The sequence below is a fragment of the Panulirus ornatus genome, chromosome 6, assembly GCF_036320965.1.
Source record: "Panulirus ornatus isolate Po-2019 chromosome 6, ASM3632096v1, whole genome shotgun sequence".
In the NCBI taxonomy this organism is placed as follows: Eukaryota; Metazoa; Arthropoda; class Malacostraca; order Decapoda; family Palinuridae; genus Panulirus; species Panulirus ornatus.
Genome location: NC_092229.1, coordinates 20,437,101 through 20,455,611, shown reverse-complemented (window position 1 = coordinate 20,455,611; position 18,511 = coordinate 20,437,101). Strand labels below are relative to the sequence as shown.

Here is an 18,511-nt window from a genome sequence, read left to right as displayed (position 1 = left end):
GGGGTTGGGCCATTTCTTTCGTCTGTTTCCTTGCGCTACCTCGCAAACACGGGAGACAGCGACAAAGTATAAAAAAAAAAAAAAAAAAAAGGGTTGAGGGTCAAGTCAATTGGGAGGTAAGTTTGAATGGAGAAAAACTGGAGGAAGTAAAGTGTTTTAGATATCTAGGAGTGGATCTGGCAGCGGATGGAACCATGGAAGCGGAAGTGAATCATAGGGTGGGGGAGGGGGCGAAAATCCTGGGAGCCTTGAAGAATGTGTGGAAGTCAAGAACATTATCTCGGAAAGCAAAAATGGGTATGTTTGAAGGAATAGTGGTTCCAACAATGTTGTATGGTTGCGAGGCATGGGCTATGGATAGAGTTGTGCACAGGAGGGTGGATGTGCTGGAAATGAGATGTTTGAGGACAATGTGTGGTGTGAGGTGGTTTGATCGAGTAAGTAATGTAAGGGTAAGAGAGATGTGTGGAAATAAAAAGAGCGTGGTTGAGAGAGCAGAAGAGGGTGTTTTGAAATGGTTTGGACACATGGAGAGAATGAGTGAGGAAAGATTGACCAAGAGGATATATGTGTCGGAGATGGAGGGAACGAGGAGAAGTGTGAGACCAAATTGGAGGTGGAAAGATGGAGTGAAAAAGATTTTGAGTGATCGGGGCCTGAACATGCAGGAGGGTGAAAGGCGGGCAAGGAATAGAGTGAATTGGATCGATGTGGTATACTGGGGTTGACGTGCTGTCAGTGGATTGAATCAGGGCATGTGAAGCGTTTGGGGTAAACCATGGAAAGTTGTGTGGGGCCTGGATGTGGAAAGGGAGCTGTGGTTTCGGGCATTATTGCATGACAGCTAGAGACTGAGTGTGAACGAATGAGGCCTTTGTTGTCTTTTCCCAGCGCTACCCCGCACACATAAGGGGGGAGAGGGATGGTATTCCATGTGTGGCAAGGTGGTGATGGGAGTGAATGGGGGCAGACAGTGTGAATTGTGTGCATGGGTATATATGTATGTGTCTGTGTGTATGTATATATATGTGTACATTGAGATGTATAGGTATGTATATTTGCGTGTGTGGACGTGTGTGTACATACATGTGTATGGGGGTGGGTTGGGCCATTTCTTTCGTCTGTTTCCTTGCGCTACCTCGCAAATGCGGGAGACAACGACAAAGCAAAATAAATAATAATAAATAAATAAATATATTATTATTATTATTTTGCTTTGTCGCTGTCTCCCACACCTGCGAGGTAGCGCAAGGAAACAGACGAAAGAAATGGCCCAACCCACCCCCACACACATGCACACACACACACACACGTCCACACACGCAAACATACACACCCACACATCCCAACGTACACACATATATACACACACAGACACACACATATACACACATGCACACTTTTTACACTGTCTGCCCCTACTCACCCCCATTGCCACCCCGCCACACATGGAATAACATCCCCCTCCCCCCTCATGTGCGCGAGGCAGCGCCAGAAGACAACAAAGGCCCCATTCGCTCGCACTCAGTCTACAGCTGTCATGCAATAATGCCCGAAACCACAGCTCCCTTTCCACATCCAGGCCCCACATATGTGTGTGTCACACTGATTATAAGAATTTTTTTCTATTTGTGGGTGTTGAAACGGCTGCATTACACACTGATTATTAGAATTTATTTATTTTTTGTTTGTGTTTGTAATTACCTACTTGTAAGATATGGAAAGTGAGTTTTTAAACTCATCAGGCCTTGGTCTCCAATCTTGTTTTGTACCATTAAGAACTTTAAGTCTATTTGAGTTGCTGGCATTCATAGTTTCCATGCTTTGGCCATTCCAACCATCCTCCATCCTTACACTAAACCAGTATTTCTTTTGATCCCTCTTAACCATCTCCATTCTCAGCTTCTGTGGTAACTCTGGTATTACGACTTTATGAAGAACTATTTGCTGTCATCATCCAGTTGATTTAGGAACTTTGTGCTGTTAATCAGTCACTCCTGACCACTTTTCTAAGATAACTTTGTAGCCTTCAACCTGTTTATTGTAGCTATGTTCTAATTCCAGTTTCATTGTGGTTGCTCCTCATGGACATTTTCAATCATATCTTTTTGCAGTGACCAGAAGTGGGAAGCATATTCTAGTTTTAATCTTTGTGTTGTGAATAGCTTACCAGGCATTTTCTTATCCACATGCTTGAATGCAATCTTAATATTTGCCAAGTAAACAGTTTAATTCTTCCACAGTTCTGATTTGAAACTCTTGTGACAGATTAAGTTCATTGTTAACCCTTAGATCTTTTTCCCTTGTCAATTCCTGTATCTTATTTCCTATTAAGTAGTATTCATACTTTGGCTTCCTTTCATAGTTTCCCATCCTCATTACCTTCCACTTATTTTGTATTGAATCTCATTATATTTCTGTCAGACCAACTTAGGAGTTTGAGTATGTAAGGACCTATTTGTCTTATATGAGGAAGGAGTTTTACACAATTAGGGTCCCATCTTTTGGCCATTCTCTTCAGCCATTACATCCTTTTAAACTTTTGTATGCTGTTGACATTTATCACTTCCTCTTTTAGATTATTCCTCTCATCCACCACTCTTATAGTGTGAAAGTACTTCCTCATATCTTGTATGATAATTTTCATTTCATGTTTTGTCCTCCGGCCATTGTCTTTACATCTTTCAAAGAACTGTCAGACTACATTATCAGTCTGGTTTAAGACCTTAAATATTTTGTGATAAGGTTACCCCTCATTTTTCCATGGTGGTCAGGCTTAAGGCTTTTAGCCTTTCCATGTTACTCACCTCTATTAATTCTGTTGCCAACTTTGTTGCCCTCCTCTGGCATTTTTTGTTTGCTCTTTGTGCTTTTTTAGGTGAGGTGACCAAACTTAAGCATATTCTTGTTTTGGCCTTATGTAGGATATAAACAGCTTGCTGAATATTTCCTTATTTATGTATTTAAAAGCTGTTTTAATATTTTCAAAGCAGACTATATAATAATGGGCATTTGGAGGGATTAGGGATATTTCATCTGTCCAGTGGACGGGTACTCCATTTTTAAAACAGTGGGATACACTCTGTAAACCCAACCCCTAAGGAATACAAATCGCCCTTTCCTGTCTATTTCCCGGGAAAACCATCCCCCATTAAAAACAAATGCCCGCTCAGCATTGGAAAGGTGATAACAAGTAGTGGTGATGGGGAGAAGGAGAGGGGAAGTGAGTATTTTAAAGGGTTTTTTTAAATGGTTTGATGTTTAAGAGTGGCAGATTTTGGGTGTTTTGGTCGAGGGGGGTGTGCAAAGTGGAGGGTTGGGGAAAATTTTTGGGTAAAAAAGAAAAGAGGTATAAAACTTTGGGAAGTTTAAACCGGGAAAGGAGCGGGTTTTGGATGGTATTGCAGTGGAATTTTTTAAAAAAAGGGGGGTTTGACTGTTTTTGTTACGGGTTTTGGAAGGTTATTTAATGTATGTTTTTTGGGAACTTCAATGGTAAAAGGTTTGCCGGGGGGAAAAATTGGGCCCGGGAAATTTGGGCCCGGGAAATGGGGTTTGCCCCATTTGGGTTTAAACAAAAAGGGCAAAAAGGATAAAAGGGGGGTGGGGTTTAAAAAAATTTTTTACCAGAAGGGAAATAAGGGTTTTGGGTTTGTTGAGTTTTCCCTGGAAATTAATTGGGGGGATTGATTGAGGGGGTTAAAGGCATGTACAAGCATCGGGTTTGGGGGGAAGAGCATGTGGTTTTCAGAAGTGGTAGAGGGGGTGTGGTTTCAGGTGTTTGTTTTGGGAAGAATGTATTTGAGAAAAATTAGAAAAGCAAAGGGTTTTTTTATGTAGCATTTTGGGATCGGAAAGGCTTTATGATAGAGTTGTTTAGAGATGCTCTGTGGAAGGTTTTTAAAAAATAAATGGTGGGGGGGAAAGTTGTTAAAGCAGTGAAAAGTTTTTATCGAGGATGTAAGGCATTGTAGGGTTTTGGAAAAAGGGGAAAATGTTTTGGGTTCTCAGTAAAATGTAGGTTTCCGGCAGGGGTGGGGGAATGTCCCCATGGTTGTTTAATTTTTTTATGGATGGGGTTGTTGGGGAAGGTAAATGCAAATTTTTTGGAAAGGGGGGAAAGGGATGAAGTCTTTTGGGGAAAATGAGAGGGGGGGAAGGGAGTTCAGTTTTTTGTTGCTGATGAAAACAGCGCTGGGGGCGGGATTCAGGGGAAAACTGAGAAGCGGGGTGACTGATTTGGAAAAGTGTGGGGAAAGAAAAAATTTAAAGAGTAAATGTAAATAAGAGCAAGGTTTTTTAGGTACAGTGGGGGTTGGGGTCAATTTCAATTGGGAGGGATTTAAATGGGGAAAAAACGGGGAAGGAAGTGTTTTAGTTCGGGGAAGGGGATCTGGCAGGGGGGGAACCCAAATGGAAGCGGAAGTGGATCATAGGGTGGGGGGGGGGGCAAAAATTTTTGGGGGGCCCCTTGAAGAATGTGTGGAAGTCGAGAACATTTATTCGGAAAAGACAAAAATGGGGATGTTTGAAGGAATGTAGGTTGTCACCAATGTTGTATGTTGCGAAGGCGTCGGACTATGGATAGAGTGGTGCGCAGGAAGGATGGATGTGCTGAAATGAGATGTTTGAGGACAATGTGTGGTGTGAGCGTGGTTTGATGGATTAAGTAACGTAATGGGTAAGAGGATGTGTGGAATAGAAAAAGAGCGTGGTTGAGAGAGCAAAAAGAGGGTGTTTTGAACGATGGTTTGGTCTCATGGATCGAGAACTGAAGTGAGGATCAAGATTGACCAAGAGGATATATGTGTTCGGAGGTGAAGGGAACGAGGAGAATAGAGGGAGAACCAAAATTGGAGGTGGAAAGATGGAGTGGAAAAAAGGATTTTGTGGGATCGGGGGCTCTGACATGCAGGAGGGTGAAAGGAGGGCAAGATAGAGTGTAGAATTGGAATGCGATGTGGTTTTACCGGGGTTGACGTGCTGTCAGTGGATTGAATCAAGGCATGTGTAAGCGTCTGGGGGAAACCATGTGAAGCTTTGTGTAGGTGTGTATATTTGCGTGTTTTCAACTCGCACTCTTTCTTTTGACTCCTGTCTCTTTCTTTTTATACGTTCCCATCAATTGCCATTTTTTATCCTGCAAAAATCGTCCATAAAGCGCCTTCTCTCTTTCTTGTCACTATATACTCCTGACTTCTTCTTCCCACACTCACTACCCTTTCTAATCAACCACCTCCCCCTCTTCTCATGTACCACAAGCATTGTTTGCGCTATTCCATCAACTGATTCCCTAAATTTAATCCCATTCCTCCCCACTCCCCTTACTCGCCATGTTCTCACCTTTTTCCATTCTGTTCTCAGGTCTCTCCTGGTACTTCCTCACCATCAAGTCTCCCTGCCCAAGCTCCACTTACTTGTACCTCCCTTCTTCTCCCACCCCAACATTCACTGCTTCTTTCTGAAAACCCATACAAAAGCTTCACCTTAGCCTCCACAATGGATAATGATCAGACATCCCTCCGTTGCACCTTCTCTAGAAATTACATCCAAAAGTCTCTCTCTTTCGCAACACGCCTGTCAATTAGATACAGTAATCCAATAACGCTCTCTGGCATCTCTCCTACTTACAACATTATACTTAATGTAATATCTCGCTTTTAAACAGGTATTCCCAATCCACCAGTCCTTTTTCAGGGCACATAAAACTACAAGCTCTCACCATATTACTTTACAAACAACTGAACCACCCCTGTATACCAAAGTTATTCCCTCAACTGCACAATTATATCTTTGCATTCAAATCACCCATCACTAGGTAACCGGTCTAGTGCATCATAACACTCAAACACACTATCAGCTGCCTCCCAAAAACCTCTTGCCTACTCGCATGATCTTTCTTCTCATGCCCAGGTGCATATGCACAATAATTACACACCTCTCTTCCAACAAACTTTCAGTTTTACCCATATTAATTGAGAATTTACTTTCTTACATTTCAAATCACATACTCCCACAACTCTGATTTCAGGAGGTACTTGATAACTCCTTCCGTTGCGCTTGTCCTCTCACTAAACCCCTGACTTTACTCCCAAGCCATTCCCAACCACTCTTCCCCCTTTTCCCTTGAGCTCTTCGTTTCACTCAGAGCGCAAAAACAATCCAAGGTTCCTTTCCTCAAACATACTACCTATCTCTACCTTTTGTCACATCTGGGTTAACATGTCCACACAATTTAGGCACTCCCCATCTGGAGGGAAGGGGAGCACTTCGAGTGAGGATGAGCAAAAGGGAGGTTGATAACAGTAGTGGTGATGTGGAAAGGAGATGAGTGGAGTATTTTGAAGGTTTGTTGATGTAGTTTGCTGGAAAGAGTGGTCAGATATGTGTGTTTTGGTCGACGGTGGTGTGCAAAGTGCGAGGGGGTTTAGGAGAAAATGAAGTTGGTGTAAACAGAGAAGAGGTAGTAAAGAGCTCTTGCGGGAGATGAAAGCCGGCAAGTGAGCAAGCAGGTTTGGATGGGTATTGACAGTGGAATTTATTAAAAAAGGGGGGGGTGACTGTATTTGATTGATCTGGTTTTGTTCAAAAAATAGGTTAATTAATGTATGTTTGATCATAGGGTGAGAGTGCCTGAGGATTGGCGGGAATGGTGATAATTGTGCCATGTACAAAGGCAAAGGGGGATAAGAGTGAGTGCTCAAATTACTGTGTAGGTATAAGTTTGTTGTGTTTTCCTGGCAATTATATGGGGGGGGTATTGATTGAGAGGGTGAAGGCATGTTACAGGCATCAGATTTGCGGAAGAGCAGTGTGGTTTCAAGAAGTGGTGTAGAGGATGTGTGGATCAGGGTTTGCTTCTGATAGAATGTATGTGAGAATACTTAGAAAGCAATTGGTATTTTTATGTAGCATTTTAATGGATTGAGAAGGCATATGATAGAGTTGATAGGATGCTCTGTGGCAGGTATTAAGAATATATGGTGTGGGAAGCAAGTTGTTAGAAGCTCGGTGAAAGAAGTTTTTTATCGAGGATGTAAGGCATGTGTCCATGTAGGAAGAGAGGAAAGTGATTGGTTCTCATGTTGAATTGTAAGGTTTGCGGCTAAGGGGTTGGTGATGTCTCATGGTTGTTTAATTGTTTATGGAGGGGGTTTTGTTAGGGAGGTGAATGCAGAGTTTTTGGGAAAGGGGGGCAAGTATGAGTCTGTTGGGGATGTGAGAGCTTGGGAAGTGAGTCAGGTGTTGTTCGCTGATGAATACAGCGCTGGATGTGTGAGGAACTGCAGAAGCTTGGTGACTGATTTTGGTAAAGTGTGTGAGAAAAGAAGAAAAGTGAGAGAAAAATGTGAATATGTGCTAGGTTATTTAGGTTTAGTAGGCTTGGGGACAAATAAGAAAGTGGGAGGTGAGTTTGAATGGAGAAATAACGGGAGGGAAGTGAAGTGTTTTAGATATCTGAGGAGTGGATTGGCAGCGGAGGGGAACCATGGAAGCGGAAAGTGAATCATAGGGTGGGGAAGGGGGCGAAAGTTCTGGGAGCATTGAGGAATGTGTGGAAGTCGAGGAGGCATTATTCTTGGAATGCAAAAATGGGAATGGTTGAAGGAATAGTGGTTCCAACATTGGTATATGGTTGCAAGGCTTGGGCTATGGAATAGAGTTGTTGCGGAGGAGGGTGGATGTGCCGGAAATGAGATGTTTGAGGACAACATGTGGTGTGTGGTGGGTGTTTGATCGAGTAAGTATAATAGGGTAGAGAGATGTGTGGTAGATAAAAAGAGTGTGGTTGAGAGAGCAGAAGAGGGCTATTGTGTTGAACTGGGTTTTGTCACGTGTGTGGAGAGAAGAGTGAGGAAAGATTGACAAAGAGGATATATGTGTCAGGGTGGAAGGAACAGGGAGAAGTGGGAGTCCAAATTGGAGTTCCATTTGTTGAAATAGTGGAAAAGATGGAGTGAAAAATATTTTGAGTGATTGACTCAAAAGTCTTTATTTCAACTCCCATCCTTCAACCTCCAATTTGGTCTCCAACGCTTCTCCTTGTTCCCTCCATCTCTGACACATTTATCCTACTTTGTCAATCTTTTCTCACTCATTCTCTCCATGTTACCAAACCATTTCAATACTCCTCGCTCTTCTGCTTCTCAGCCATAAGCTTTTTATTACCACAACATCTCTCTTACCCTTTCATTATTACTTAACTCATCGCAACCACCTCTCACTCCCACATATTGTCCTCAAAACTATTTCAATTCCAACACATCCACCCTCCTCTGCACAACTCCAAATCTAATAAGGCCCCGCCTTCAACATATACACAATTGTTGGAACCACTATTCACTCCAACATATACATATTTTTGTTCTCAAGATATCACATTCTCACCTTCCACACATGCCTTCAATGCTCGCAGATACCGTCACACCCTCCCCACCCGTGACTCATTTGCTGCTTCCATGGTTCCATGACTTGCCAATCACTCCCAGATTATCTAAAAGCACTTCACTCCTCCAGTTTGTCTCCATTCATACTTACCTCCAATTGACTTGTCCTTTCAACCCTACTGAACCTAATAACCTTTTCTCTTAGTCACATTTACTCTCAAGCTTTCTTCTTCACCACACACTCCCTAATTTACTCAAGGAGAAATGAAGAGCTTTTAGTTAGGAGTGTACAGTACTGTGATAGCTTGGATTAATTGAGGTTCAAAGCATTCAGTTTACAACCATTGGAATGATATGGTAAAAAAGCATTTTTCATGTATTTTCTTTACACATTTCTTCCCTAAGAAGGTTCCATACCTATAAAGCTATGTATTAATAATAAAACTGCATATTTAGATGAGTATAGGAGTGAAAATGGAAAATAATTGAAAGGCTTACCTATTGTGATTATTTGTTTATATCTAAAACAAAATATGGCAAAAAGTATTTTCCAATTTTTTTTTTTTTAAAGCATTCTCAGCTGAAGAGACTTGGAAGAAAAGAATATTCATAAATACAGTTAAACTCATCAATGTTTCAAATTTGTATGGGTTAAACCTTAGGGGGCAGGAGCATTTTGAGGATTTCATCCCTCCATGGTACCACAGGAAAACCCCTGAGTAGTCGCAAAAATATATCAGCAGATAAAATATTATCTGCCCTTCCAACTCATTGCCTGGCTTGTGTTTATATGAAATGATTACACAGGTTTAGGTATAAAATAGAAAAGATTTTGGCCAGTTCAGAGTAGTCAAAAGGGAATATTACGCTATTGTTTCACCCTGGTGCTCTCACTAAACTGGTCTCCAGAACACAAGATCTCTTGGAATCTAAATAATCATAAAATGGGAAGAAAATTTTTTATGAAAGCATTTAGAAACATAATAAGGAATGAAGAAAATCATGAAATATGTTGATATACTTTAAACTTATCCGGGAAAAATTATAAGAAATGGAGTTGAGATTGCACTTTCCACCCACCCACAACGCATATTAACGAACTGTCTTATGAATAGACACCTGCCCAAGTTTTTTTTTTTATGGATTTTTTGTTGGTTTATGTTAATTCTCAGATACCTTCTTACATTCTCCAAATTGCACTATGGTTTCTTGCAGTTCTCTTCAAATCTCTGCCATAAGGGCATGTCATCAGCCAAACAGTAACATAATTCTCTAGTCCCAATAAAAACTGAACACCAGCCTCAACTCAATTCTCCTTCCTCACCACCATATCCCTAAACAAGAGTAGAAACAGCCATGGTGACAGTCCACATCCCTCCTTATATCTGGCCACACGCACCTCTCACAGCTTGATAAAAAAGTTCTTATAGCCTTTAGTGCTTTTCTCCCACCACATCTGTTATAACACCTTCTAACCAAAATATCTTCTTATTACCCAGTCATATGCTTTTTCCTTAAGCACGAATGCCTTTACAAATTCTCAGTTTCTCTTTATTATTTCGAACATGAATTCTTCAAAGATGGCACCTGATCCTCTTGTCATTGGCACTCTGAAGCCATATTTTTTCTCCACGGTATGCTGCTATGTGCATACCCCACAACCTCTTTTATCAACTCCATTCTACCTATACATCTTACCAAGTACACTAAAACAAGTATGTATGTAATTTGAACATTCATTTTTCCCTTCATGCCTGTATGACAGTGACCACGAGACAGTATGCTTGTAGTCTTCAGGCACTCCAAAATCCTTAATATCCAAAAAAGAAAAAAAAAATGGTTGTATCAACCATGTCTCTTGAGAGATAATTCATCATCAGTCCCCAGTAATTTGCTCGCAATTCCATCGTATGCAAACGGCTTTCATAAGCTTTTTTCTTATTATACCAAACCAATTCAATACTTTCTCATGTTGCTGTCCCTCCATTGCCCCAAAAACACCTTGCCTATTGCCACCCTAGCATCATTGTAACACCTCAGCAGTCCTTCAAAGTTATTATGGTAGTTGCCTCTTCAACTCTACTCAGCCTGTGACAGATCAGAGTTCTGCCGCTTTCTCTTTCATGGAGTAAAGGGCCTTCTCCGAGATTTGTAAGCCACATAGAAGGTGTTCATGGGGGGGGAAATACTCTGTGCCGTTTTCCACTTTGGCAAGTTAACACTCGTGTCAGACAAAATTTATGCTTGCTTTCTCATTTTCTGTCTTATCGATGTCATGTCTAATCCTCCTCCTCCTCCTATTATTCATTATATTGATTATCCCCATTCTCTCTTTCCTTGCACTTGCTGCCCTTGGTCCATCTGTGAGTGCTAATTATTAACTCTCTGAGGTACTCTTTTATTGATTTAGGCAAGACGCAGCTCTTCATATTATAGTCTGAGGGGCATCGCCATACCAAGTATGAAAAATCTGTATACCGTGTAATTTTTTCTTACATTTGTTGGTTGTCCCTAACACAGTAAGAAATTTCTGTGAGGATTTTTTCCTAGCATCTTTTCCTACTTTTGTTATCAGAAATGTAAAAGTGCATTGTTTTAAGAATTGTTCAGTTTATTATTATTACTGAAGTCAGGTGTGTTTGCATTTGCTCTGCTCTCTGTTACAAAGAAATTATGCAAAAAGAGTAGAGTTACCTCAGCAAGTATGCTATGGAAGAAAAAAAGTATATTAAAAAGTAAACCAGGAATGAATTAATGTTTATGAAAAATCCTAATATAGAGAAAAGAAGAGGGAAATATAATTGTTAGAGGATGATGTAAACTTGAGAATAGGTGGCAATGATTTCTTCATGGAAAATAATTGTCATACTTTTTTCTTTAAAATTAGAGTGAGGGCAGTGTTCTTCATGTTATTCATATATTGATATCTTACAGGTTCCTGTCAGCACTATGTGTGAACAGCACTCTATAACAGCCTTGGCTCTGCCTTGCCGGCTTATATGCCTGCCAGGAAGAGGAAGATCGCAGTGAGTGCTCAAGACACTGTAGTTAGTGAGTGTCATTGTGACTACGCAAAGTAGTGGTGGTAGTTCCACCTACACAGCTCTAGAACAGCAAAGGGGTCTCTGCATTGCAATGTGATTGTTTTCTCACACACAGCCAGACACCGAAAGCCTCACCGGTTCCGGGGCTGTTTTAAAGGCAGTATACAACTTAGCTGGACACAAAATTAAACTCCACAGGTAGTGCAATTTTAAGGTTTCAGCACAGGGCATTACACTGACTGACAATGAGAGGAAAACATTTTCTTCCGTCGACATACCCTGTCAATACCTCATCTCTTCATTGTGGTCTAGATCCTGTATGATAGGCGCTCTGGAACACAAAAAAAATGAAGAGCTCAGGGGCCACCCACTTGGATCTCTGTAAGTAATATTTATTTATATATGTATGTATGACTCATGGTGAGGTGCCTGAGGATTGGCGGAATGCGTGCATAGTGCCATTGTACAAAGGCAAAGGGGATAAGAGTGAGTGCTCAAATTACAGAGGTATAAGTTTGTTGAGTATTCCTGGTAAATTATATGGGAGGGTATTGATTGAGAGGGTGAAGGCATGTACAGAGCATCAGATTGGGGAAGAGCAGTGTGGTTTCAGAAGTGGTAGAGGATGTGTGGATCAGGTGTTTGCTTTGAAGAATGTATGTGAGAAATACTTAGAAAAGCAAATGGATTTGTATGTAGCATTTATGGATCTGGAGAAGGCATATGATAGAGTTGATAGAGATGCTCTGTGGAAGGTATTAAGAATATATGGTGTGGGAGGAAAGTTGTTAGAAGCAGTGAAAAGTTTTTATCGAGGATGTAAGGCATGTGTACGTGTAGGAAGAGAGGAAAGTGATTGGTTCTCAGTGAATGTAGGTTTGCGGCAGGGGTGTGTAATGTCTCCATGGTTGTTTAATTTGTTTATGGATGGGGTTGTTAGGGAGGTAAATGCAAGAGTTTTGGAGAGAGGGGCAAGTATGAAGTCTGTTGGGGATGAGAGAGCTTGGGAAGTGAGTCAGTTGTTGTTCGCTGATGATACAGCGCTGGTGGCTGATTCATGTGAGAAACTGCAGAAGCTGGTGACTGAGTTTGGTAAAGTGTGTGGAAGAAGAAAGTTAAGAGTAAATGTGAATAAGAGCAAGGTTATTAGGTACAGTAGGGTTGAGGGTCAAGTCAATTGGGAGGTGAGTTTGAATGGAGAAAAACTGGAGGAAGTGAAGTGTTTTAGATATCTGGGAGTGGATCTGGCAGCGGATGGAACCATGGAAGCAGAAGTGGATCATAGGGTGGGGGAGGGGGCGAAAATTCTGGGGGCCTTGAAGAATGTGTGGAAGTCGAGAACATTATCTCGGAAAGCAAAAATGGGTATGTTTGAAGGAATAGTGGTTCCAACAATGTTGTATGGTTGCGAGGCGTGGGCTATGGATAGAGTTGTGCGCAGGAGGATGGATGTGCTGGAAATGAGATGTTTGAGGACAATGTGTGGTGTGAGGTGGTTTGATCGAGTGAGTAACGTAAGGGTAAGAGAGATGTGTGGAAATAAAAAGAGCGTGGTTGAGAGAGCAGAAGAGGGTGTTTTGAAGTGGTTTGGGCACATGGAGAGAATGAGTGAGGAAAGATTGACCAAGAGGATATATGTGTCGGAGGTGGAGGGAACGAGGAGAAGAGGGAGACCAAATTGGAGGTGGAAAGATGGAGTGAAAAAGATTTTGTGTGATCGGGGCCTGAACATGCAGGAGGGTGAAAGGAGGGCAAGGAATAGAGTGAATTGGAGCGATGTGGTATACCGGGGTTGACGTGCTGTCAGTGGATTGAATCAAGGCATGTGAAGCGTCTGGGGTAAACCATGGAAAGCTGTGTAGGTATGTATATTTGCGTGTGTGGACGTATGTATATACATGTGTATGGGGGGGGTTGGGCCATTTCTTTCGTCTGTTTCCTTGCGCTACCTCACAAATGCAGGAGACAGCGACAAAGTATAAAAAAAAAAAAAAAAAAAAAAATTGTTGAGGTTTCTGTAGTCTCCATGATTGCATCTCCTCTTTATGTCATGTCTCCCCTCTGTCTGGTCTTTAATGTCCTAATTGACTACATTGTCAAATTTGAACATAACATAATCACTTCTTTCAATTGGTATATTATCATTATTCATCCAATTTAGGTAGATAAGTTGTAGTTTGTTGGCAGTTACCAACTGGGGAGCTATGTTATCTGTATTACCCACCTGGGTATTGGGAGGGTTAGTACTAGTTGGGTGTTTAGTGAGCCAGCACTTCTGTGGTTTTTAAGTTGCACTCCTTTAACTCAGTTACATTTCTATGTTACCCACATATGGACTGCTAGCATTCTCTCTGCAAACATACAGTCTCCTTGTCACACATAACTCTTGACAACACTTAACTCACACAATTCATTCTTCATAACTTTAGATTTTCGTTCAGTGAGTACAATGCACTAGCCCTGCCTTTTGGTAAAATGGCAGGAGCATTTGATAGAAGTAGATGGTAGGAACATTAGACAGGAGCAGTAGGTTGAAGTAGGAGCATTAGGTCGAAGTAGTAGGTGGAAACATCAGATAGCAGTAGTTTGTAGTAGTTGGTTGGAACAATGGGTAGTAGCATCTGAATACTCTATGCTAGAGTTGCCATCACTAATGGCCTGTTTAGGGTGAAGCACTAAAGGCAAAGAAGCAGCACAAAAGTTCACCAGTTATGTGGAAACTCTTGCTGTGGCCACCCTGTTGAGGGAATTTCCAAAGGGAACGGGCATCAGAGATGTAGATAGATAGATATGTGTGGTGTCCACGACTCCCTGTCACCATGAGAATCTAAATTCCACCAGTCTATCCCTTTTTGATTGAAATATCATCGTATATTTGTTCTTTTTTTTTCATACATATTCGCCATTTCCCGTGTTAGCGAGATAGCGTCAAGAACAGAGAACTGAGCCTTAGCAGGAATATCCTCACCTGGCCCCCTTCTCCGTTCCTTCTTTTTGAAAATTAGAAACAAGAGGGGAGGGTTTCCAGCCCCCTGCTCCCTCCCCATTAAGTCAGCTTTTACAACTTGCGGGGAATCCATGGGAAGTATCCTTTCTCCCCTATCCCCAGATCATTGTATTTCTTTGGAAGATTATATAATGTTAACACCATATGTACTTCTTCCCTCCAGTTACACTTCCCATTATGTATTGTTATGTATGGTGTGAATGGGCCATCTATTTTCTAAAACTGACATACATTAAAAGGGCATTATTTGAAAGCATTACCATCTAACACTCCTATCCTCTCTGTGGTGCTACTGGAGCTGCTTCATCCTCATGTTTCATTTGGCAACTCCATTTTTTTTGTCTTTTGAATATTCTGTACTGCTGTCTCTTCCTTTATCACATTTGCTGAATATTGCACTGGATTCCACTGTCTTTACGTTCCTTAGCTTTCCTGAGTACACCTTTTGGCTAGATGGCTCCAGTTAGACATAATCATAACTGGTCACACCTTCATTTCTTGATTATCAACATTAAGTTTTCTCCTTTTTTTATTATAGAAATTTCATCTGGCAATGCTATAGCCTCAAGGATTCTTTTGATAAGCATTTAATATTTCATTATCTAGCCTTTTCCTTAAGTATCTTGTGTATGATCCAAACCAAAAATAATCAGATATACCTCTGTTGAATACCTGATTTACTAATCTTTCTGATTTTGATGCCATCCACTTTTTTGTTTATCCTTCGAAGTTGAGTTGTTCTCACTGTGTACATGTTTATTTATATACATGCACATAGATCATTATTGCTTTGTGGTTACTTTTTGAGTAGTGTCTCATAAGTATGTTTGTGTGTACTTTAGTAGAAGGGATTTCATTGGAATGGGGCTGGAGCAATAATAGATGAATATAATAGAATGACTGAGGACATGGACAATGCAGACAGCATACATAAATCTATGTTGTTTGATGGAAAAGATTGTTCAAGAGATGGGGCCCCATGAGTGTAAAATTCCCTGACTGTACAATTAGGCAATTACACGCACACTTGGTAGTTGACAATATCCCTAGCCTGTCACCAGTGTCCCACTTTAGGAGAATAGTTTAAGAAGATTAGCTCTCTGGTAGCAAATATTAGAATGTTCATGGGTAAGAGTTACTCAGCAGGCAATTCACTCTACATAAGGCCAAAACTAGATGTCCTTCTCAAGTATGAATAGAGAAGGTCCAGATGAGACCAACAAAGATAGTACCAGAATTAAAAGAGCTGTTACAAAAAAAAAAAAACACCCAAAGGCTTTAAACTTGCCCACCTTGGAAGAGACAAGAGTGAAATGTGACCTGATCACACAGCAAGTTTTTAAAGCAGATGTAAACAGGGAACAATTCTTTGAAATATTTAGTAAGTAACTTAAGAAATATGTAAAGAAGTAGTTATATAGTATAAGGGTAGTTTATGAATGCAGTAAAATTAATGAAGACATGGTTTAATGAGGAATGCATACATAAATTTAAGAATATGGTTGATAGGAGGAAAGAAAGAATGGGGGGGGGGGGGGGGGCCTATAGGTATAAGAGACTATACACCCTACAGTAAAAATAGGTACTAACACACACCCAGTCCTATATATACAAATAAGAAGTATCTTTTACCATTTTTTTTTATTTCAGTCGAGTTTTTGGATTTGTGGCCAAAAAGGGATCAAGTAGGACGGAGAATCAGTGTCACATCTTGGCTGAACTTGAACCAGAGCAACCTGCCACTGCAATCTGCAACTTTGTTACAAAAGTTATGATGACTAGTGTGAGCCGACCCAACCTTGTATAGCTTCAGTAAAGTATTTGCTGATTCTGTTATGTGATTTATTACATGACATAGCTTTGTATAATATTACATTTGTTGGAGGTTTAATTTGAACATAATGTACGAGTTAAAAGAAAAGGTTGTTGTATATACACAAATGCTATTTCAATCTTTTATAATAATGGTGATGTATGAAATTATATATATATATATATATATATATATATATATATATATATATATCGTGTGTGTGCATGTGCGTGTGTGTGTGTAAAAAGATTAGGATAGGGTTGTTTTTAAATAATTTTTCAAAAAGGGATATTCTATAAATCTGATGATGACACTATTTTAACTTTCCATATTAATTAAAGGAATGAATTTTTATTTAATGGTGAATCAGGGAAGATTTGATAAAAAGTTTTCATTGAGTAATGAGGCTAACATACAAAATACAAAGAAAATTAGCTGATGTGATATGCATTATGCAAAGAACTTAGTATAACTATTGTAATTCCATTGTGAGAAGTCCCTTTAGGAAGTAGACTGGTAATCAAAGTACCTAAGTCAGTTTTATATAACAATTAAATTTACATAGTAACAAAGTTTCTGCTCAAAATTAGTTACAGCATGTGAAGAATTGTAAAAAGAATTTTGGTGCAGTGTTATGTAATTTTGCACTCTTTAATATCATGTGACTTATTTCATGTAATTCATGTGTTTAACAATCAAAGAAGAAAACCTCATTGTTTTTGCTTTACATGTGTGTTGCATATGATTATATTTATTAATATAGGCAAATTTTAAAGAGCTACTTTCTTATTTCATTAATGTTTAAAATATATTTCATCTCTGTAGAATATGCAATAATGACTGTTGAGTCTTGCTTTTATTATGCACTTTGAATCAATATGCAAACAATTCATGCTCCAAAAATTTAATATTATTCATTGACACATTTGGAGATATGTGTATCATTGTATTTAATGTAAATCTGCGTTAATAGCGTGCATAAATCTAATGTGACTTAACCCAGTGAAATTTTACAGTGTAAATTTTGTATTTAGTGACTAATCTAGTTTATTCTTTGTATTGGCAGTCTTAAGTATCTGCGTGAAAACACATGACCATGTGTCAGTCAATGTTCCAAGCAACTTTGAATGTTCTGTACATAATGTCCATATGTTTAAGTGATAGTAATACAAAACTTTTATCAGTTTTGAATATTGTAAATCATTCTTCCATACTACAACTTCCACCCTCTGGATAAAAAATTATTTGAGCAGTACAGTACACACACAAACAACTAACTGATTTGTAAGACTAAAAAAATGTTCACAGACAAGAGATGTTTGTATACCAAGTTTTGGTAGAACAGTTACACAGTTTAATAAATAATTACAAGAGCTGAGTACACATTTATATTTGCCAGATGAGATAGAGCAGTTAAGAGGCCTGGCTAAACTAATAAGAAAGTGATTAGTTCCTTTAAAACTTTTAAGGTGCTTCTTAATTCATGTAAGTGACCTCTTGAAGCTTCTTCCCAAAATAAAGAACAGTTTCAATCGTTTCTTTCTTCCTTCAATTATAGTCCAGGGAGAGGGTAAGTTTTGTTTTTTCAGGATTCATTCTCATACACATGTGGTCAGTGAAGCACACAGCCTTACATATTATACAATATGTATAATTTTATATATATATATATATATATATATATATATATATATATATATATATATGCAAGTGGTAATCACAACCAGTATTCTTTGCTCAGAAAGTTAAATTGTCAGAAGTTAAGACCACATTCATTATTTTGAGAATGAATATCTCGCTGCATCACATCACTTGGCCTTGTACACTCATGAAATAAATATTCATATACAGTCATCAAAAAAACTATCAGCCACCCAAGGGTCGATTGAATAGAATATGAGCAAAACCTTTATACATAGTGATGTATCAAGTTGTGCTGGCTTAGTACATCATATCGTAGCTCCATAATACAGTAACTGACATTATAGAACCACTGTCATCAATGAAGACTGTGATAGTGCAATAGGGTTGCTAAAAACCACAAAGTAAGTAGCCATGTCAGAAGCTAGTGTATACAAGAAAACTTTCTGATGCTATACACCCAACATTATTGGGCATAGACAGCATGTCAATCATGTTCAGGTACTATGTAAAGCTCTTATCAGCACTCTTTTACATGTCTTACTATATATGCAGTAACAGATACATCAATATGATAAGCTGATAAGACACAGTTATAATAATATTCTGCCCGGATTAT

At 39.6% G+C, this 18,511-nt stretch overlaps 1 protein-coding gene across 24 annotated transcripts in view; it reads left to right on the top strand.

The window, feature by feature from the left end:
- Window positions 1-17,783, top strand: part of by (focal adhesion protein tensin) — a 1,595,780-nt gene extending 1,577,997 nt beyond the window's left edge. For all 24 annotated transcript variants that reach the window (XM_071662733.1, XM_071662731.1, XM_071662715.1 and 21 more), the window contains one exon: window positions 16,089-17,783. In XM_071662733.1, coding sequence (XP_071518834.1) covers window positions 16,089-16,245 — 157 coding nt within the window. In that variant the 3' untranslated portion in view covers window positions 16,246-17,783. The remainder of the gene's footprint in view (window positions 1-16,088) is intronic.
- The last annotated feature ends 728 nt before the right edge of the window (window positions 17,784-18,511 follow it).